Here is a 22500-nt window from a genome sequence, read left to right on the forward strand (position 1 = left end):
TCTATGGCCATCTACTGACAGGTTTACAACTATTGAGCTTGATCAGATTGAACTAGTTGAGCTTCAGCATGTATTACAGTTTTCAACTGGCAGAATGGAAAGGCTCGTTAGGATTCTTTTTACCCTCTGCTAGACCACTAGTGCGTACACCGAGCACACCGTGATTGAACCTCACACTGAGCACCAGAACAGTAGCCTACAACAAACAAGGAAAAAACAAGCAATCACGGCTGTACCCTGAGCACCACTATCCACAGCGAAGATAATAGAGAGCCAGTGCCCGAAAGCTCCCCCAGCTCACCGTTGGAAGAGAATGAAGAAAAATGAAGTTATCGATTTGATTTGACGGTTCCCGCTGTCGGAGTGCCCCGTCCCGGACTTGATCGCTACTACTACTACTACTAGATGAGGGCTTCCCGCTGAGCCGAACCGAATCAGCGCTTGGAGCCCGGAAATTCACCCGCCATGCTAGACGATACCCAGGGGGGCACACCGAATAACTCCCTGTCTAGGTCGTGCAAGCTAGGTAGTGATTTGGTATGGAGCAAATTTATTAGACAACCGTGAGGAGGCTAACGCACCCCTCAAAACGTTGCCCGCGGACCTGACTGCATTCCCAAGCTTCCCTCAGGGTTGCTCCAAAAACGAAACTCGTCCACGCCACGGCGTCAATAACTAACGAAGCGAAACCAAATCAGGGCTGCCGAGGGAAGCGTGGACTAGCGAGTCCACGCCTGCTGCCTGATTCTCGTGCGCGGGTATGCCCGCAGCTAGCGAGACCCCGAGTTGAGCTACATCCTCCGGCGATTCCGAAAGATTCCGAAAAACGTGAATCGCGCGCACCGACGTGGACGTGGAAACAGTGCGAGAGGGCGACTTCAGTCAATCAATCAATCACAATGAAGGTTGGTATTTGCTCCGTTTCGCTTCTTCGCTGTGGCCCACGGAGCCCACGAGGTGGTTGAATACCCGGCAGTACAGTCCGGGAGTTGCTAGACATCGACTCAGCAGCAGCAGCAACGCCATCCACGGTCTGGCCAGTCAGCGCCACCAGCTGATGCGTGGTAATTTGCGGAGCTGGAGAGAACACTGAAGGAGGAGACACGGCTGTAATGGCGTTAGGGCATCCGCCTCGTCGCTACGTCCGGAAGGGATTATCGACCTAACGCGCAGATCAGATCGGCCCTCCGTTTTCATTCCCTTTATAGGCTTTGGTCCCAAGCCAGGAGGCTCCTTCCGAAGGCTTTCGCTCTCTCCTCGCGAATGCCTCTTCCAGTATTCCTTCAATTGAGTTTGACAGGCGAGGCGTTCCGTTCGAACGGAACTGGGCTCATTTCCGTCCTCCATCCTGACATCCTCCTACCCCCTTTATAAGCCAGCATCTCGGAAGCGGGGATGAAAGTTTATTCGGGTGAAAATGAGAAAATTATCCTCCAATAAGTTCCAGCAGGCCAGGCCGTTATGAAGTTTGTGGGAGATTTGGGACGGGGCCGAAAATTAGTCCTGACGCACCATTAAAAAGGGGTTCCTCTGCTGGCCATCGGTATCCATCCGGTAAGCCGGTGAATTAATCGAGTCGTCGTACTGCTGCCACACGCTGTTGTTGGTCCATTTTGACGCTAATTTAACTTGATGTTTGTGTCCGTGCGATATGCACAACCGCCAAGACAGAGCCCCGAGTCCTTGTGAGTCGCTCGTGTGTACGTGAAGGTAAAAGGCAGATTGCCTGTTGCGTGTTTCGGAAGGAACGGAGGAACGGTTTAAGAGGCAAGCACACAGATTGGCCCCGTCCCCGAAGTCGAACCATAAATCAATCCTCATCCTGTCACGTCGCTGTTAACCTGGGGGAGGAAGCTGAGAGGGGTTGCAGGATTTTAAACGATTTTTAAACAACCGTTGATCAGCCGCTGCCACCGCTCGTGATTGCTCCCGATCACACGGGCCCCGGCCATGCCAGTATTACGTGGCACTGCACAGCTCATTAACGGGTGTCCGCGTCGGTGTCCTTACACGTTCTGACCTCCTTTTTCGGGGCGTGCTATTATCGTTTTAATTTATTTCACTGCACCACAATCCGTTTATCCCCGAGCGGCGTTCTCCTCCTGTAAGCGCTGAGGAACTGTCGAACCCGCAGGCCCGAGGATTACGAGGTTGCCTTGGGCCGCGTCAGGCTGTCGTACGGTCGTCGGAGGCGCATTTGTCGCTCCCGCGGTTCGGCCCTCTTTCACCACCAACCGGGTGGCTACCGTTCCGTTCTGTGATTTAACTCGATAATCGATTTAATGACTCGCCGCCGCGTGGCTCTCACTTCAAGCCTGTCCGTCCCGGGGCCGGCTTGGATTGTTGGAGTAAAAAGCCAGGTGAAAGGCATTCATTAAGAGATAAATTGTGAGACGGCCAAGCACCTTTATTTTGAGGGGAAGAGAGGTAGGAGGAAGGAGTGGATGCGAACGCACTCTTTCGCAACGTTCTCCGTCTCCGTCCGCAACCTTGACATATGGTGAAGGTTGCGAGCAGCAAATTCGCCGAGATGACTGGCAGCAGCAAACCGTCGTAACGATGCTCGAGTCTGTTTTACGCAAAAAGCCAGTCAGCCAGTCAGTGGGATTGTGTCATCCCCCCACCGGGGGTGGATCCGCGGCCGGGCCAGTGGCGCCGGCATGCATAACGGTGCACAGTCGCGGCGGCGGTGAGGTAAGGCCAAGGTCACACGAGATGATGACGATCTACTGCTTTGGCTTTAAATATAGCGCGGGAGAGCGAGCGAGAAGCCAGCACTGCAGCTCTCCGGCAGCTTGATACGCATCATTAGACGACAACAATGGGATCGTTGGCCACTAGGGGTTCGTTGTACCCGTTGACGATCGATGCAACCAATCAAAAGGCAGCTCGCGCAGCGGCGCAAATGCAAATGTGATAATTGCATGTTCCCTCTACTTATGGACTTGACGATTTGTTGTTTTTTGTTGTGTTTTCTTGTTGCTCAAACGGATCTCAAGCGACGTGCGCCGTGCCCAGCAGGGTGCCCGGCAGCGGCTAATGGCAGCGATGAGCACATCATCCACCAAACAGATGTCAACATGACCGACGAGAGAAGCAAAAAAATGACTTTACCAACAAAAAAAACCACCACCAACGTTACTCTCCTCGCCAAAAAAAAAAAACAGCTCGTAAACAACTGTCTGCTAAACGACGGTGCATGAAATGGATGTGCAACCTGCACCGTGCACGAGTTTGGCGCACAAGCCGGATCCACCGGACGTAGGAGACAGTCGAGAGAGTGAGATGGATAAGGATATATGGACACATAAAAATGGAAGATTCGGAAACCCAACCGAGCGTGCACATATGGGCGAAAAGATCAATGTGCGACCGCCTCACGGTCCAAGCCAAGCGGCTTGGCACACATCACGTGGAGCACTGCATGCATCAGGAATGCAAAAGAGGAAGAGTAAAAAAAATAAAAGAATTGGCCAAATATCGTGAGCTGCAGACTTTATATAATCCATTTAGCGATCGTTGTTCGCGCCCGCTTCGTTGCGCCTGACGGTCATTTGGTGGTCCATGATGCAGGACAGTGATGGACAAAACGATGCTGATAGCGCACGGTAGGTACGGCTCTAGACAGTGGCACTATGAGATCATTCGTTGGGGCATTAGTTTGATAGATTTTAAATAGAGCAAGTAGCAAAAAAAAGGAGTTTATAACTCTGCTTGGCAATATTTCTGTTGGGAATTTAATGATTGGGTCGAGATCTTGTTTTGTACAGGAAACTCAGAGGGAATATCGCCCGATATTTCATCAGACCGATCTGTATTCACAATCAACAAGCAATTTAGTCGTGATTAAAATGCAGTTTTCCATAAACAAATGTATTTTACAAATTAAAGACTCGTTCGCAAGCTCATTATAGATTTCTCCAAGGTATACTTTGATTAGCTGACTTTTCCGCGACAGTTGCATCTAACCACCAACTCAACTCTATTAATGCAAGAGATCCATATCAATACCACAACTCATCACACTGTACGAGTGGTTTATTGATAAACGAGACATTTTGATGAAGGCCAGTGTAGACGAATCCAATCATCATCCACCTATCACACAATGCACGTCTGTTAACTTCTATGCATACATTGTAGTCTGGAACATCGGAACCCCTATTGATCCCCGTGCCACCGAATCACTAACCTACCTCGTGCTATTCAGCCCATCTATTGCTCGATGTTAACAGACGACTATCTCGCTACTCACCATCAATTACCATTTGTTGTCTGTCCCCTTCCCGGTAGAGAAACATTGCAGCCCGTATTCTAATGAGTACTGGACCGACGATAAGCTTGTTACACACTGTACCGCTAGCTACAAAAGCACTAGGATGCCGTTGACGTCTTCTCGAATCGGCGGCATGAAGGCGAATTTGCAACAAACAAACCGGAAGGTTAACAACCGACCATACGCGGAGTGATCGTTCGCCGGCGTCCGCCTTCGCATTCATCCGCGCTTGTTTACCAGATTGCGAAAGATAAGATCGTCCACTGGTGGCTAATAAAAGCGAATTGGAGTCGAATGCAGGCCGCCAGCTAACGTAATCCGTCAATTTGCGGAACCTGAGCTGCCAATGCCATTGCCTGCCATTAAATGCAACTCAGGCTAACCAGACAGCCAGCCAGGCAGCCAGCCAGGCAGCCAGCCAGGTCACCTTGCGTCTTGATGATGGCCGAATTTTATTGATTTCGCTGCTAATTTGCACAAGCGGACCGGTGCGGCTTGCTAAAGACATCTAATGAGAAAGAGTGAGATCCTAGTGCCCACTGCGGTCTGGTAAAGGTCAAGTTTATCGTCTGGCGAACGATATCGGCCGCTAGCTGAGGTGGTGCCAAATTAAACAAGCCACGGCATTGCAAAAGAGTCGGGATCCAGACGAGGAAATCATCACATTCCCCTTGGCTCATAAGCGGCGTAATTGAAATATTGTTTTTGTGCTCGCGCGTAAACACATTCCGGGCATATTTTGCGAATTAATTTCGCGCATACTGGACTACTTCAACGTCTACATCGCGTCGAATCGTAAGTAGCCAACTGTCAATTTGTCGGCAGTACCGCAGGGACGTAGATTGATCCAGACCGGTCTGAACCACTTGACGTGGCGTCTGCAAGGCGGCTGGCCGTCCAGCAGCCTCACTTTTACATCGTTTTATTTTAACCAAACCGCAGCTGCACTTCACAGTGCATCGATAAACGATGAACGAGTAAACAGTCGAATTGCGTTGTTGCGTTTTGGGGCGATCGAAGCCGATAGCGATGACTTCGTACAGCGCAATACACTTTGCTGCCCCTTTCCGTCTTATCGGAGATGCATACCTCTTCCCAGACAGACAGACAAAGCAGCTGTTGAAATGTTACTCTCCATTGGAGGCTGTCCCAGCAGTGCAGCTATCGGAAACGGTGAATCGACACGATGTGTTCGATCGACAAATGGTGCACCAAGCGCAAGCGATGCAACTCGCCATCTTTTTGCAACTTTTTTCTGCGTTTCCCCTTTTGTCCTTCAAACCGAACATATTCTTGGCGTGTGCGCAGGGTTAATAAACTTGCTCGCTAGTGGATTTGGCCGCTTTCAGCTCATTTTTCGTGGCCGAAATGGCCTTGAACCAGGGTGACAAAATTGAAATTAATATACGATGAGGTTTAACGAGCACAGAGCGAGAGAGTGAGACAGCGAGAACCTTTTAGGTGAGTTTGAGGGTATGTCGTAGACGTTGTAGGCGAACGCACAAGTGTCTACGGTTGCACGGTCTGTTTACTTAAAACCGGTCTCTACCCTGCCTCCTCGCCAGAACTTGGTGTGGATTGCGGAGCTGCTGAGTGAAGCGTTGTTCAATGAATGCTGCTGCTGCTGCTGACGGATGCAGCAATCCATTCTGATGAATTCCAACAATCCAGTCGATGGCGCGGTCCATGCAATTTGGATGAGCCAACGTAAACACTCACTAGACGGAGCGTGCCAGTATATTCGGGGGTTTTCGGGGGTTCAAACGAGATGTTTACCCTTCTCTTCGGATGATGGCATTTATGGTTCGATTGATTGAGGGTGGCTCATTGAAGAGCAAAGTTAATTCAACTAAAAACTCTTGGAGTTCGTTGAAAAGGAGATGAAGATTTTGGATTGCATTTGCACACCACCGATGACTGCATCATGCAGTTAGTAAGGTTCTTTAACTTGATTGCAGCAAGACAAAAGCAAGACAAATTATATCTTCAACAAACCACTTCGGCCAATCCAAACCTTGAGCATTAAATAGAGCAAAGTTTGCGATTAATCTAGGTACGTATTAGTACAAGAAACAATAAAACCTCGCCTTGTGATGCATTCCAGCTGCATTGAACACTTTGAAACCAATTGTTTTAAAACAATTAACTCACGTAACCCAAGTCGACCGGGCGCTACAGCTTCCGGCTCTGGCTGCTATCAATTACGAGATCTCGAGAACTTGATTCCCTTACTATCCAGCAGCATTCGCCAGTTCCCCGCACATCGATAGGCATCATCGGTGTCGCCGCGTCAGCAACCCAGTTCTGGCGGAAGAATGCATTATTCATTAGCCGCAGAGCCGGGGCAGCGACAGTAGGGTGAGGTGAAGCGATTTGCATTTCTGACACTTCTGGGCACCGCCCGGTTCGCGCCTCCTTACATCGTACACTTCCATTTCCTTCTTTTCCCTGTTCTTTTCGACTGTTTTGCTCAATTCACATCAACCACCGTCGAAAGGCGCAACAGGTTTCGGATGCCGAGTGGACTCTGATACCGCTGATGGTCCCTTTGCTGATCTGGCATCGTGCACGTGCAACACGCAGCAGTACTCGAGGTTTGCTGGAAAAGGTTTGCTGGAAAGGAATGTGCTGCGAGCTGCGAGTTTCACTTCTGTTTGTTATTAGTTTTGGTTTTACAGTTTACTGTTTGTGGACTGTCCCGGGGACGTTGAAATTAGAGCTGTCTGAGGCCAGTGAAGGAATTGCGTCGTTATGCGTTTTAGCTGATTTAGCAAACCGAGGCGACGATGCCACACCACACTGTCAGAGTAAACGATTATTGTGGCAGCGTAGCGATCGATTTTGAAGATCGCCTGAAATCACCTATAGCTAGCGAGATTACCTCAAACTCTCTCTGCTGTGTGCTCGCGATGATTCTGAATGAATCGATGGTTCCGAGGAGAATTCATGGACCTTCTCCCCCTTTTTTTTTTCTTGGGGTGTTTCAAGAAGTCTTATCGCCCTCACCACCGCGCCCATACACGCGGTCGGCTCGTTGGCTCCAATCCGATTTATTTGTTTACTATTTACCAATAACCCCCGGCCCCCGAGGAGGAGTGCGGAGTTTATTGTACGACCGACCTAGTATGCCCGCTTAGCCGCCTTTCATTATCGCCCCTCACGCTCGCCGATCGGTGAGCTAGTTTTGAAAAATAAGCAGAAAACCCAACGGAATACACAAACAACCCGGACAGCCACGGACAAACATCCATTTAAAATCAATCACCGGCGAGCGCTGAAAGATTGCCGATAGTAGCATCACCACCACCAGCACCACGGCCATCATCAGCAGTAGTCGTTGGATTATGCTTTACGATGTGTTTCATAACGAGCATCATCATTTGCCAGTTACTCAATTCTCGCAGAATCCGCGGAATGTGACCCCGGGCGGGGGCAAGTTCAGCGATTAATCGAGGAAGGATCTCTCTTCGCTAACGAGCTTGCCCCTAGCGCTGGCGACTCTTGGCACTGTTTGACTCTGGGGCGTCACCACCGATTAATGGACCGACTGGCCGGTTCCTTGAGTTCCTCCGAGTGCTATCAGTTCACGTAATTGTTCAATCATATGAGCCGCGATGTTGTTCTCTCTGTCCACTTGTGCCATGAATTACGGTTCTCTAATCGATTTACGGGGTAAACGAGGACCGCGGCACGGTATGTGCGTGCTGCTGCTGCTGCTGCCCCGTTGCGAAATCGTGTCAACGCATCATCGCCTTGATCGATATGTCGCCCGCGGGGTCGGCGTGAGGGGTAAACGATGCTGATAACGCCTTTTTACGCACCCAGTACCGATGCCTTCCGGTTTGATAAGCTCAGAGGCGCAGAGCACGTGGAAGGAGCAAATCACGGGCCAACGACTTGAAGTAAGGAACTCTCTAGACACAACAAACCGACCACAACCGATGATACATTGATCGGATATCGGACCCGATTGAACGGAGTGCCAAATAAAGGCGGAAATGGTTTGTCAAAATCGAGGCACACTCGCGGCTCGCACTATTCCGCGATCCGTACTCTCCCTCTCCGGTGTTTACAGAATAGGTTCTGCGATGGGCCTGGAACTACTCGGTGAAGATGATAAATAGAAACCCCGATATGTCAACGGGGCAGCGATAAGATAAGATAAGGACCACATCGACCGGGACCGCTTGGGCACACGATGCGATGTCCGATTCTGGTTTTTGCTGTCACCGAACGGCCATCTCGAACCAGGGGTGGCGGGAGCAGTAACCTAACTGAGCTAATGCAATGCATAAATTTCAACAAAATGGATTCACAAATGGCACCATATCTAATGGAAACCATTGGCGCGGCTTTTAACTGCAACGCCATTATTCATCCAGTCAGGCAGAGAAGTTATTGTGTGCGTCTGTTTGTGTGTGTCCAGAACACAAAATACGCAAAGATGCAGAACACTGGCGACCGTAGCAGCAGTACTTTAGAATGATTAATCGGGTTTTAAGTGACTCGCAACGCGCGCGCGCGCGCAGAATTAACGAGAAACAAATACCGACCAACGCGAACAGGATCCCGAAAAACACCAATTTGTGGCATCTCGGTTACAACGCGGAACGCCCGTTCCCTTTTAGAACTCCAACCAACCCCTGATGGCTGATGTTTGGACCTCCCACCGTGTCTTGCATCGGGAGGATCGCTGTGAGAGATCAATCATTTGTGGGACGGTGACGGGGTGGTCGCCTGGTTCGAGCGATGAATGCAGTTTCGGCGATGGTACCATCGCACCGTAATTGATTCCGTGTGGTTTTGTGGCTTTTGGCAGCGGGCGCTTGGAGCCGTTTTCGCAGAAATCATAATTAATCGCAAAGTTCGCACGACTGAGCGCATGGGGATACCAAGGACGGGCGGGAATAACTGCTTGGCGACCAAATCCCGCTAATTAAGGGGCTCGAGAACTTTCACGGATGATGGCGTTGCTGCGGGCGTTGCCTCGATGCGGCTTCCGGTTGTTGGGTGCGATTTGGAGTGTTACAGTCTGGAGCATCTGCGTTGGTTAACAGTTTATCGAAGTTTTCTCTATCTCTACATCTAAAGGAGAAACATGTTTGACCATCTACAAGCCTTTATGGGGGGACTTCGGTATTTTCGGGCCAAAAAAGGCTCGTTTTTAACGATTTTTTGTGACGTAACCATTCAACTGTATTTTTTCAAATAAATGACATAATAATCTACAACTTTTGAAGAATATTTGGTATTGTTTTGAGCAACATTCATTGAAAAATTAATCCATGCCATCAAATTTAGGCAGTCGTGTCTTGGAAAAGATACTTTTTTCTGGTGCCAGCTGCGTGACGGGTCACCAGAAAAATACAAATCGATATTCGTTAGAAAGATTATAAGTTCATCCAGGTAGACTCGGAAAGTTTGTTTTTATATTCCAATTTTTCGACTTTTAGCAGATTTTTGAAGTTGAAAAAGTGATGCTTTTTACGATTCTGCCATAAAAAACGAACTTTACAGATTCGTTTAAAAAAGAGTATCAGCAAAGTGTACAGATTATGTGTTAAAAATTCGAATCAATCAGCCCAGTAGTTTTTACGGTACGATGGGCACCGACTTTGAAAACGTTTGTTTTTCGTTTTGGGAAACGCTCTTCAAAGTAGCGGGCTGCATGGAGCCTTGTATGAAATACGGATTTTCAAAAATCTGTATCTTTGTCAGTTTTTCCTCGATTGATCCAAAACGCATACACAATACTCTTGAAAGGATCAGCTTTCAGGAAAAATGTTAAAAACATGTGTCACAAATAAAAATTAAATACCGAAGTCCTCCCTTAATGGCGGGTAGAATTTATGTGTTAAGGCCATTTTTTTGGTAAGCGTAATAATTTATGGTTCTATATATTAATGGCCGATTTCAAGACATTCAACAAAAAACATCTTTCGAATCCAATTTTTGGAGTCTCTGGTTGTTGTTTGAGGTTAAGGTTGAATTGTCATCTAACATTAATAATTGTAGCCCCGTGGCCTAATACAATTTTTTTGCCAAATCTCATACTACGATCTTAGCAACAGCCTTGACAATCGTCATGACCTTCTAACGCAATGGATCAAATAGAGTTGTTTGTCAAAAACAAATGGCTATCAAAAGATACCACAGTCGCCAATATAAAGTGTTCCATTTAATTTAAAAAAAAAAAACTATGCTTTAATCTCCCACCAATGCGTTACATCATTTTGAAACCAGCACACTCTACAGATAGCGAACTTCCAGTTGGAAAGCAAAACTTTAAAATTCCAAGCATTCCTAATCTGGAACACACGCTTACGACGGGCAAACTCATCGGGCATACCAATAGGACGCAACCGCACGGCATAAAAAACTCATATCATCCATCAACAAAGTCAAGTCCAAGCGGGCGCTGGTGCTGCTGAGCATGATTTTCGCGGATAAGCCCCGTCACCGAAAGCGTGATTACTAATTTCGATTGGAATTCGACACCCACGCGGTCACACACGCGTTGGGCGACAAAAAACGGCTAGAAACCATTTATTATCTTACGTGAAACGACAAAAACAGCTCGAGCTCGCGCGCACCGGTAGCTAGCGGTAGCTGGAGAACCCTGATGGGGCCTCCGATCTACACAAAATGAGGTCATATTGATGGATATCGTGCCGGCCCGCGAGCTAGAGCATGACCGGTGATCTCGCAGAGAGCGCACGTTGTCGACGACCTCGCCCCCCATCTAGATCATTCGCTGCCTGATTTGAGTGATTCATTGCTCGCTGCATTACCTATCCGCAAGATAAGACACCCGGGAGCAGCAGCAGTAGCAGCGTATGATGAGCTCATATCGTGCAACTTCCTCGCGCGATTCACAAATCACCGATTCTGGGCGATCTGTCAACAAGCGTCACTCACCTCACCTCGCTATCGATTCTGCGATCTCTGGGAATATAAGGCGAACACCCGGCAGGCCACACAGATCGGCCGGTGACGTGCAGCGCACCGCAAAGGAATGCCAAGGCCAAGGCTGAACCAAGCGGAACCGCATCTTGTACTTTTAATTACCCGGGAAGCTCAATTGCCACCGGGTAGCGGTTGGTTGGTGCGGTGTGGTGAGCCAATCGATACAGATACGGCGGCGTGCGTGCCGGTTTCCAATATTATTGCACACTCTGGTGGCCTCGACGTCATCGGCGGCAGAGTTCTAGGAGCGAGCGATCAAGTGGTGCCGCGTTTGACTCATTTATATCCATTCAAGCAATGGCCAAGTACCAAGCGTCACCGTCAGCAATGCAGGTCCCTCCCATCTGTTTTCTACGTGCATCTCAACGACGACGACGACGACAACGACGAAGCATTCGCTTATCTATTGACAAATAGCCGAGCTGGCATTCCTTTTCCTGGTTTTTGCTCGTGCCCTCCCGTTGCACCTCGTCTTTTCTCTCTCTCTTTTGCAGCAGATGTTATGCCCGGGCGAGCGGGGGGTGGCTATCATTTGCGCTTCTTCATCGCTTTTTTTTCCACCCCCCAACCCCTCCATTTGTGTTTACTCGTCTGTTGTGCGTATGTATGCGATCAATCATCGCGGAACCACGCTGCACCGCGTTGACGGTGACGTTGATGCATTCTGGCACTGCATTCCAATTGCTTTGTGTTGCACGATGAACGGGGAGGACTTATGAAAATTGATTACCAATTGTCATTCCGTGCTGCACGTCGCACGCTATCGGAATGTCCGGGTCATCGGCGCGATACCGAGACAGCCCGATGCTATCGATCGCTATCGGTGGTTGATCTCGGAGCACTTGAGCCACTCCGATGCGCGGTATGGCGTTGCAATCACCCGCCTCGCTTTTGAGTCATCGTGAAATGCACTTCGCGAGGGAGGTGAGAAACCATTTCCGGTGCAGTATGGTTCACACCATGCTGGTACCAGGCCAGGGTGAGTGGGTGTTTTGCTCTCCCCGGGTTCACTGGAAGGTGCCAATCCTGGTGCCGAACTTCCGGCCGCCCTACTGCCGCAACATGGAAAGTAAATATTTTACTTCGAAAACAGCTGCGAACGGTCCCGCGTGTGTTGACCGCGCCGCCGTTCGTCCTGGATGCATGCTTCGAACAATTGGAGTTTTTTGTTTGTTGTTATGGAATCAAGCTTGTTCGGCCACGTTGAGTGAGCGTTCGCTATGCAAAAATAAAGCTCGCCCGGGGGGAGCAAAAAAAATCGGACAGGACCCTGGGTAGCCCAAAACAAATGTTAAACTAAAGCCACGTTCACGCCTGCAATGAGTGCATTGTTGAATATAAAGTGCAACATTAAAAAAAAGGGGAAAAATAAAAAGGAGGTCACCATTGGTTGCCCCCTAAACCTATGCCGCGTGGTTTGAGTGCTTTTTTTTGAGGTTCTGGTTGGCCGAAAGCACGTTATCCAGATACCTTGCACCGAAGAGAAAAAAACACACAAAAAGTGTAGATAAAATTTTAAAATTTATACCACACAGAATGAGTGCAGAGAGCACCCAGTGCGGAAGTCCTGCTATCAACGGAGATGCATCGGACCCTATACTGGCCAGCACGCCGTACAGCCGTGGTGCGGGACCCATGGCCGTTGACTCGTTCGAACAGGCGACAGCAACGACCTGACAGGACGACGACCGTACCGGAGCTGAATAAAAAATGGTTCCGCTCCGCATCCAGTGGGCCGCCAGGAATCCCGGGAAACGGGCCAACTGGCAGGACTGGCACCACATCATATTGTGACCAGCGAGCGCCTGTGATGTTGACGTTCGTTGCAGTTGCAGTCACGTCACAAACCCCGCTCCAGGACTTGACTTGCTAGTCGATGCCAGCGTACAGCGTTGAGGCTCGACGAGGGACTTTTTGTACCGTCGTCTACATCGTGTTTGTGGACTGAGAACTGACCGTTCTCGCAGTGACCTGGCTCGTGGTGCTTGTGATCAGCGAATGGACGCACTTGGACACCTTGCGCCACTTGATGTGCCTCTTCTGTGAAGTAGAGAGGCCCGGGCGGTGTTGGTATTCAATTTTATGATATTGTTTCACCTGGAAGCGCGTCTCGTGGATAAGGTGGTTTGTGCTTTGAAGTGCATTCTAGCGTCCACTCTCTGATGCGCGACAGCAGGACATTGCGAATCCTCGGGAGCAATCATTTACTCCAATTTCATCAAATCAAAAATGAAAGAAAGTTGTTTTCATTTCCATTCAACGACCATCCGAAGGGGGCTTCAGGGTTCAATTGGATGGATTTAAAATGGAAAACGAACGAGCATCAAGGGTGGAATGAGAGATCGTAGTGAATGGGATGTTTCCGATCCGGTGGCTTTTGACCACGTAACCGAAGGGACTTGTTGATACAAACAAACGCACCGTACCGTTTTCGGTGCTTAAATTAAAAATAATTGGTAAATTAATTAAGTGCCTCAATAGGTTTTTGGGATGGCGTTTAAATATGATACCCTCCGCCCTCCGCCCTCTGGTCTCTTGTCCTCCTACGTTCCTCTCTCTGCCAGTGAACAAGGATATTGCGTTACGGCCCACAGCACGACGTGCAGGATGAGGGATCAATACGAAGGCATTGGTGTGTTGGAACACGATAAATGGTTGTTGTTATTGGGTGTCTTCGAGCTTCCAGGAATTCCAGGTGTCAGTCACCTGAAGAAAATCAGAAGGTTATATCGAAGACAAGGAATTGCAAAAACGACGATATCGGACGACAGAATCAAACGGTCGGGATACGAAAAGGTAAAAAGGACATCTCCAACCTCTCCCAGTGGGAGGAGACAGAATGGGTGTTAAGTAGGGAACGTTTTAATTAATTAATTGTTTCGGAGTTCTCTTTTCGTTCGAAAGCAAACGATTCAGCTTTGACAACAAGCATTTCCCACGAATTCTCAGAAGGTCGATTCACGATTCCCGAAATGAATGTAACAGCACTGCCTTGACACAATTAGCCAATTTAGAAGCCATTCATGTTTCAAATTTGTGTTTTTTTTCCTGTTCTCGTCCTATGAACGTCGTAGACTCGGAAAGAAAAAATCGCAAACACGCAATTGTCCTCTTCATCAATCAGTATCTCGTGCGATTCGTGAAAGGGCTACCGAATCATCACAGCCCTCGCACCACACGCCGTCGATAACGCGCTGCTGCATCGTCAACATTTTCAATCGAACCCAAAACAAGTTCCCCAAAATAGCCCCGATGACACGGTGCCCACGGAATATCCCACCATAAAACCGCCCCAAAAAGGCTGACGGTACAGCAGCACGCTAACGACCTGCTCCAGAAGGATAGCAGCAGATCGAGATACCCAAACGGCTACTGCGCTACTGCAGTGGTGGCTACTCCGGCATCGGTTGCAAAAATAACTCACCCAAAAACCAGCGGGTGGTAAACAACAGATTAGCGGGAATCAGTTACCTGCTGTTGCTGCTGCTGCTGCTGCTGCCGTTCGGCTGACGTAGAGATGGCGCCACCAACCCGTAGGGCGCCCTGTGGCGCCTAATCGCCGCGACATGCGACTTTCTCGCGAATTCGAAACAAACTGCGGCGCAAAATCGATTTCTTATCGTTAATCGGGTGCACGATAAGCGGTGGCGTCGTCTTGGGTTGACGGAAACCGGTCACGCGTGGCTGCGGCCACTGGATTATCTCGCCACTGGACAGCGCACTGGAAGCGACGCATTGTTGTCAGGCGCCTGGGCGTTGGGCCTTTTTGGGACTCACCATTAGCAAGATCGTGCATTAGAGATCGTTAGCTTTTTCGTTAGCGAAAGAACGATCTAGAACTCATGTTTCAAATTGATGGAAAGCGATCTACTTCACATTCGCCAATAGAAACTCAAATTGGAACGAAAAGTCTTCTGTAGGAGGAATTGTACTGCTCCCGAACGATCCAGATTTCAAAGGCTTATTCGACGTAAATCCATCTTCATCTCGCGCAGCTCCGGCACAAGATCACCCTGAAAGCTGAACCCTAGAGCTGCAGCTAATGGAGTAATGGCGCGCTGTGCCATAAATTATCCTGGCAGTCAATCAGTACCTGGCCGTACCACCATACCCGGTGTCTCACTTTCGAAAGGAATTTTTATGGTTCATTCTTCGATGAAATTTTACGACTTTTGCGCGGCCCCAAAACTTCTCCTCCACCCCCCAGGAAGCAGTAATTTGCATTCCGCGGGCTCCGGCAGTTCGCGAACGCGCTCGAACATACGCCAAAAACACAAGAAAGGAAGAAAAAAAAACAGTCGTCAAAAGATCAAGCACTCCATAACGCGATATAAATCGTTAATCGCCCTTTGAGCCCTCCGAAACCCGGTGGACCCGGGTCCACGCGGGCACGCGGATCGTAAAAGCGATCGTTACTCGCGTGATCCCCTCGCGCTGTGTGCGCCGGGGCTGCCAAAGTCTCAATCTCGGCGCGGCGCACCGCCTCGGCGTCAGTTGCGCCGATTGCCCTCAGCAGCAGCAGCAGCAGCAGCATACGAACTGGCGTGCTTCGGTTGCATAACCTAGATCATGCTCGCGCTCACGTCGTTGCCATCGAATTAGGCATCGACCGAGCGGTGTGGAATGAGCGAAACCCGGAGCAAGGGATCTAGGGTAATTTTGCCATTCACCGATCGTATCGCGAGCGCGAGCACAACGCGCTGACCACGGTATGATCGCGATGATGACGACGACGACGACGATGATGATCACCATGATCGTCGAGCGGCGCTTTGTGTGGTGCCGCGACTGGCGCGGAAGCGTAAAGCCAGGTCGCGATCGCGATCGATCACCAACAGCGCTTTCGGTGGCGGCACTTTTGTGGCCGCAACCGTGGTCGTCGTACGTTGTGAGTTCTCTCTCTCTCTCTGGCGGGTGCGATCGCGGTCTAAAAGCGCCGCGGTAGTAACACCAGTGACCGGGAGGGGGGTGTTAATGCACACTTTGGTTCGGTTCGCGTGTGTCCTGGGGGGGGGGGGGGGGGGGGGTGGATGTGTGTAAGCGAGCAAGGGGTCGATTCGATTACTGAAAATGATATGCCGCGAGATAGAAGTTGTAGGATCACTCGCACCGCGTGATTCAAACGATTGCCGAAGCGAATTCCGTTGGTTTTGGCTTAAGCAAATGTTTTGAAGTCTGTTTAGTCCAGCTACCTAGCTAGGGCACATCGAAATGACGAAGCTTTCCCTTCCAATATATATTTTTTTAAATTTTTTCTACATTCTTTGATTTTTTGATTCTTTGATGTAAGTCTAAAGACAATTCTTTTACACATAGTTCACATAATTTATAACATAATTCATAAACCATGATGCCAGAGGTTTGTACAACTCATTTGAAAGAGTAAAGAAGCATTTCTTAAGGAAATATTGCAAACAAAACTCTCCTTTAACTCTGACTCAAGCGAAATACCATAAGCCACATAACCCAGGACGTGGTATAAAACGGAATCTGCCTTCCTTTCACAACCTTGAACCTACAGACACGTTGCTGCACACTTTCTACACAAAAGGCGTATAGGGCCACCATCATCTGCAGACCCCCAGGATATGCAACAGCACGCCCGATTCCCTGCACAGTCGGATCGTTTGATCTGCACCAACGGTTGTCCTCTTGCTTGCTCTCCATGGTACTGGACACCGGCCGCCGTCCCGAAGGAATCATTTGCCCTTTTTCCGTGCCAAGGTCTCGCAACGTAACGTAACGACTTTGCTCATGCGCATGTCATGATCGTGGCATGAGAGAAGAAGGTGCTCGCCTAAAGTGCCCAGTGCCCGGTGAAGGTCAACTCCCGGAAGTGCCCGAAGATGACGAAGGTGAGACAGTTCTGGAAAAGGGCGGCTGGTCGCCCCAGCCACGGAGCACACCGAGCTAATCTAATCAAACGTTATTGATTGTCGCGATACCGCAGCGGTGTCGAAGGTGGAATCGAGGTAAATTACCGTGAGCCTTGAGAGGGCCGGACCACATCATACGAAACACGTACGCGTGCACGCGTGGACGGCCCTGGGCTTCGGTCTTGCGTACACACACCTTCCCGACCCGCTTGCCGGTCAGCTCCAGCTCGAGCGAGAGGAAGCGAGAATCGTGACAAACATCACCTTCACGGCGGCAAGCAGCATAACGAGAGCATAACGATCGCACCGGAGGGAAAGGGAGATCGCGATACTGATTGGTAAGATGGTCGCTAGCTGGCTGGCTGCTAGCTGCTGCTGCTGCTGCTGCCCTTTTGGACGGTTTATGTCGACCCTGACGCTGCTGGCGTCGTTGGAGCGTAGAACGTAATCTGTCTCACACGCAGCGGATCGGCAACGCGTGCTCGTGGCCAAGGTATTATAGGACAGAACGGAGTGACGTTTTCGATTCGGGTTTTAATTCCGAAATGATTGGATCGGAGATCCAACGGAGTGGTGGATAGATGTGTGAGAACTGCACGACTCGTTCCGCTGTTTTCAAGGTATTGTTTGGGATCTTTTTATCTGTAGGATTATAAGTACCAGAGGTTTTATCCAACAATCGGACCGGTCAGCAGCAGCAGCTAACAGAATAAGATAATTTAAGAAATAATGTAGTAGGTGGCGTTCAAACGACCAACTAAGGTAATTCCTATCAAAAAAGTGCTCGAACCTCCCATAAATTTGAGTGAAAAAATAATGCAATAATTGAAAAGGGATAGTAAACAATTCACCAAGAAGTAGTCATGTAACACATAAAACAAATAAAAAACGGGATCTTGTAAACAGCAGACAAAAAAAAATGCAACTACTAAAGAAAGAAGGTGTTGGTGTGACAATCGCTAACGAAATCGGGTGGCCATAAATAGCGCCTTCTTACATCAGCTCCCGCTTGTGTTCCATAAACTGAAGATGAAACACAAAAGCCATCGAAAGGAGAAAGTGACGATGCGCCGACGATAAGGACAATAAAAACAAACAAAAAAACCCCTACAAGGAAGTAATAGCAGCACCAACAGCAACCTCACTCAACTACATCAAACAATCGCCGCTTTGCGGAGCGGACGAAACGTGATCGAAATTGAAATGGAATCAGGCAACACCTGGCGTTCGCCTGGTGTCACCATTGAACTGTGACGCCACTAATGCAGCCACCGGAGTAGGTGTGAGGGTGTACGTCTGTTAAGTGAATAATTTTTACATCAACTTTCGGTGCAATCGATCGATCAGCGCACTACTCACCTGTTATGGGTTCCTCTCGGGCGATGCAGCTGGTCGGCAGGAGCAGCAACACCAGCACCACTGGCACCAGCCACCAGAACGGCCAGAACGTGCCCAACTTTCGAACGTCACTTCTCGATGCCATTTTGCACGATGGTTTGCTGTACGCAAAGTGACAAAGGACAGCAACGCGAGCACGTTCACACTATTCACCTTCCCTTCGGATTCTTGCACCCTCTATCGCCAATAACTTTCCTTCTTTTTTCTTTCTTCTGCTTCCGGAACAATTGATGTCAACCCCCACCCAAACTACTAGCACGCGGCTGCTGACACCGAAGTGGAGTAACACCAACGACTATTCTCTTTGCACAACTTCGCCGCACACTGCAAGTCGAGAAGAGACAGAGAGAGAGAGAGAGAGAGAGGGGGGCAGGAATATCAATTGATCTTCCGCGATCTGACTTTTCACTTCTTCTCTTCTTCTCTTCTCCTTTTTTTCTTTTCCTTTCGTCGTCAACTCACCTTCCGGCCCGCGGGGTTTCCGGGGGATTGACACTTTTGCACCCTTGCACCCTCACTTTTCCTTTCCTTTTTCCCTCGCTCGCTTGCTGTAACTGCTTTTTTTCCGCAACACTCAAGGCACGCTTTAGTGAAGGTGCAAAATTTGTTTTCTCATTTTCCTCTGCTTCAAGTCGCACTGGAGCTACTGCACTCCTTCCCTTTTGAGCTTCCCGGGTTTTTGCTCCACTTTTCGACGTTCACCTCTCGGTTTTGAGGTCTTGAGATGGAACTCTGCCTGTTTTTCTGTTGCTTCCGACCTGATCTCGTGAAGACCGCGTGTTGTTTTTTGTTTGTTTGTTTGTTTGCTTCCGAGTTCCGATTTACATCGCACTCCCTACACTCCGCTCCTTTCGCTTGTGCAAATACTTGGGCGATCGAATTTCCTGAAGTTTTCGTTTCGGTCTTTCGGTCGACGTTACTTCTTGACGGGATCTCTCGCCGGGGTTCGCTGAAACTTTCCAACACTTTTTGCACAAACTTGCGTGCGCCGAGCAGGGGAACACTTCAAAATCTTCACACGCTCGTCTGCCAACTTCTGGTACAACAAAAACCGTCGGCCAACTTCCGTCGCTGAGTGTGCGCGCTGGTTTACTCAAACTCGAACTCGATCTGGCTGATGCAGCTGTGTTTGATTTCTGATCGCAAACACACAAACCGGCACACACCACACTGTACACACGCTACTGCTACACACGGTTAAGAGGGGATGTGGGGGGTTAGATTATGCACAGAATAACACACGCAATGGCCAAGACGCAAAATGGTCGTACGACGAATGGATGCCCGTAGCTGCAGCAATCCGCACCACTATAACCGTCCGTCATACGATGAATGGGTTGCTCTCCCGTTGGAATATGTTCTATTTATTATTGATTCGCCGCGATTATGATTCACTCTCCGGCTTCGTAGTGTGATGAGAGAGAGAGAGAGAGTTGAAGGAAACGGATGCCGTTGTTTTTTTTAGTAGAAATCAAAGTGCTGCAACGGGAAAGAAAGAAATAAGACAGAAATTTAGAGAACGCGAAAGAAGGTGGTTATTAATATTAATTATCAAATGGTGTGTTGCGATCAGCTAATACATAAAAGAATCCTTTAACCCGATTTTCCTACAATTTCCGCGATGCGATGCGCCATCTCTACACACCGTGTACTGCGGAGAATCCCGGAAAATTCAAAATCATTTCCTTCCTGCGGCGCACAATACGCGATTCTATCCAACGTATGATACCGTGTGGCTCCTAATTGCACCGAAAACAAACAAAAAAGCAACTAATATGTGTGTGTCAGCTGCGGTGGGGGTTGGTGGGGGATGAAAAAAAACGGGTTGGATGGGTAAACGCAATCGCGATGTGCCGGTTGGCAGTCAGTGGCCGTGCCCGTGTAGGGTAATTAATCAAAGCCGACGGACGGAGCGTTTCCTGCCGTGCCGCTCGCACTGGGTCAAAGGCTAGCAGTGGGTCGGGTGGAAATGGCAGAGAAAGAAAGAGAAAGAGCGAGAGTGAGTGAGGCGCAAAAAAAATCGCCGAGAAAACGACCACCTACTACATCATGTAACCCGTTCTACCCCCGGGGCCAGGCGATTAAGGGATGTGTCAGATAAGAAATGTGACATTTTAATTTCCCTAAGTGACTGCAGCTAGCGTCGCGGACCCCATGCCCTGCCCACCGCGGGGCCATTATCAGTTTCATCGCGATCATCACGTCAAGTAGGAAACATCAGGTCGCTCTAATCCCCAACGTTTCCCCTTTTGCTCGACGCGGCTTCAAGAGGAAAAGCTTCCGGAAATGAAGAATGAAATTGATTAATGAAATGAATTAACGTATCAGCAGTGTTAGAAGAACAATGAAACGGCTTTCTTGATCAAGTAAATAACATAAATCGATTTTAAACCGAGAAAGCAAACCGTAAACCAACTGATACCTTTCATGAAACATTAGCTACTTAGCAGCACTTCAAAAGAAGCACAGCTAAATGGAAGCACGAAAGTGACAAAACTGAACTCGAAAAGTGCGAGTAAACTCGATAATAACAACAGATAAAAACTAATGGCAATTATAAAACGGAAAAAGTGGTAACGCAGTGACCAGAACGGAACACACCAAGCTAAACGAGGTGACAATAATGAGCAAAATGAAGCGAAATTGACGTGACTACAAATGGGACAACCAACTAGAACACACGAGATTAGATTGCGACACGGACTGTCAAACAACAGCCAACAGAGAGAAAGAGAGAGAGAGGGAGAGAGAGAGCCAAAACAAAAAAAAGATAGACAAAAAAAAATTGGAAGATCTCGTCCGAATCGAAAGCAAAATCACAGCTAATTTGCGCCAAAGCACCGCGCATCCGCCCCGAAAAGTGGGACCCAAGTGGGGCCGGCGACGGCGGAAGAAAATCATTTGGCGGTTGGGTTGATTTCTCTCGTGTGTACGCGAGCGCGTCCCCCGTTCCTCACCCCCTTTGGCCACAGAACGGCAGCGACGCACCGCAGCCGAGTTGTCACGCCAGTTGCGTAAACGAGCGTGTCGAGCATGGCGCGACGCGCTGTCTGCCACGAGAGGATCTTTCTCGCCACTGGCGTCACGTAAGTACCGATTCCATCCCCCACCCCCCACCCCCCTTTAGGTGCTCTAGGTTATAGGCTACGGGGGGGGGGGGGGGGGTGCTGCTTTGTGTTTAGAGCTGATAGACAATTTTGAGGTTAAGGAACAAGCAATCGTGGTGTTCTTCTGTTCTTCTGCTTCCATTACGGTGGCTAAAGGCAGTGGTTTGATAAACGAGACAAGATGATTGGAATGGCCACCTTGGGACCAACCGGCCACCAAGCCAGCACGGACCGTCTACTAATGAGGCCGTACTCCAGCCCACACCACCGCCAGAAGGCCAGGAAGTCGAAGTTGCTAGAGCTGAGCTGAGCAGATTGCGTTTCTGCTCTGGCGCTGGCGCGGTACGATGGCACACCGGCTGGGACACCGGACTGGAGCGGATGATCATCCACGTTCCACCAAATCGCACCAACAAAGCAGAAAACGCACGCCAAGCACTGGCCGACGCGTCGCCCAGACAGGGGGAGATGATATTAAAATTAAAATTTATGGCTTTTAAATTAGCGAACGTTATAATGTGGAGTTTGATGATGAAGGCAAAGGACCGCCGACGTCCGTGTAGCCACTAACCATCATGACACCCCCCCCCTCCCCCCCCCCTGATATTGTGTTGTTGTGTGTTAAACGTGCACACACAGATTTGCAGTCGCAATTTTACCAACAAAACAGACCCCCAGCCCGGCCGGCCAGACGATTTGCGTTCCTTGCTGGTGCCACCGCCACCACCGCACCGGATATGACCGTGATTAAGCTGTCTTGTCGGTGCGCAGTCCAGAGAACCATCGAACCGACGGGGGGGAAGGGTCCATCGAGGCGATCCGGACGGGGTTTGAAGCCATAACGCACTCCGTCCGTCGCTCCGGCTATGAAAATCGA

At 49.3% G+C, this 22500-nt stretch overlaps 1 protein-coding gene across 4 annotated transcripts in view; it reads right to left on the bottom strand.

Moving 5' to 3' along the window:
- Positions 1-22500, bottom strand: part of LOC126574255 (cysteine-rich motor neuron 1 protein-like) — a 147385-nt gene that overhangs the window by 75668 nt on the left and 49217 nt on the right. For 2 of the 4 annotated variants that reach the window (XM_050234331.1, XM_050234332.1), the window contains exon 2: positions 18478-19995. In XM_050234331.1, the coding sequence (XP_050090288.1) occupies positions 18478-18601 (124 nt within the window). In that variant the 5' untranslated portion in view covers positions 18602-19995. Of the gene's footprint in view, positions 1-18477; positions 19996-22500 lie in introns of those variants that run through there. The other 2 variants (XM_050234333.1, XM_050234334.1) reach the window with 2 other exon arrangements.

The sequence above is a fragment of the Anopheles aquasalis genome, chromosome 3 (assembly GCF_943734665.1).
Source record: "Anopheles aquasalis chromosome 3, idAnoAquaMG_Q_19, whole genome shotgun sequence".
NCBI classification, from domain to species: Eukaryota; Metazoa; Arthropoda; class Insecta; order Diptera; family Culicidae; genus Anopheles; species Anopheles aquasalis.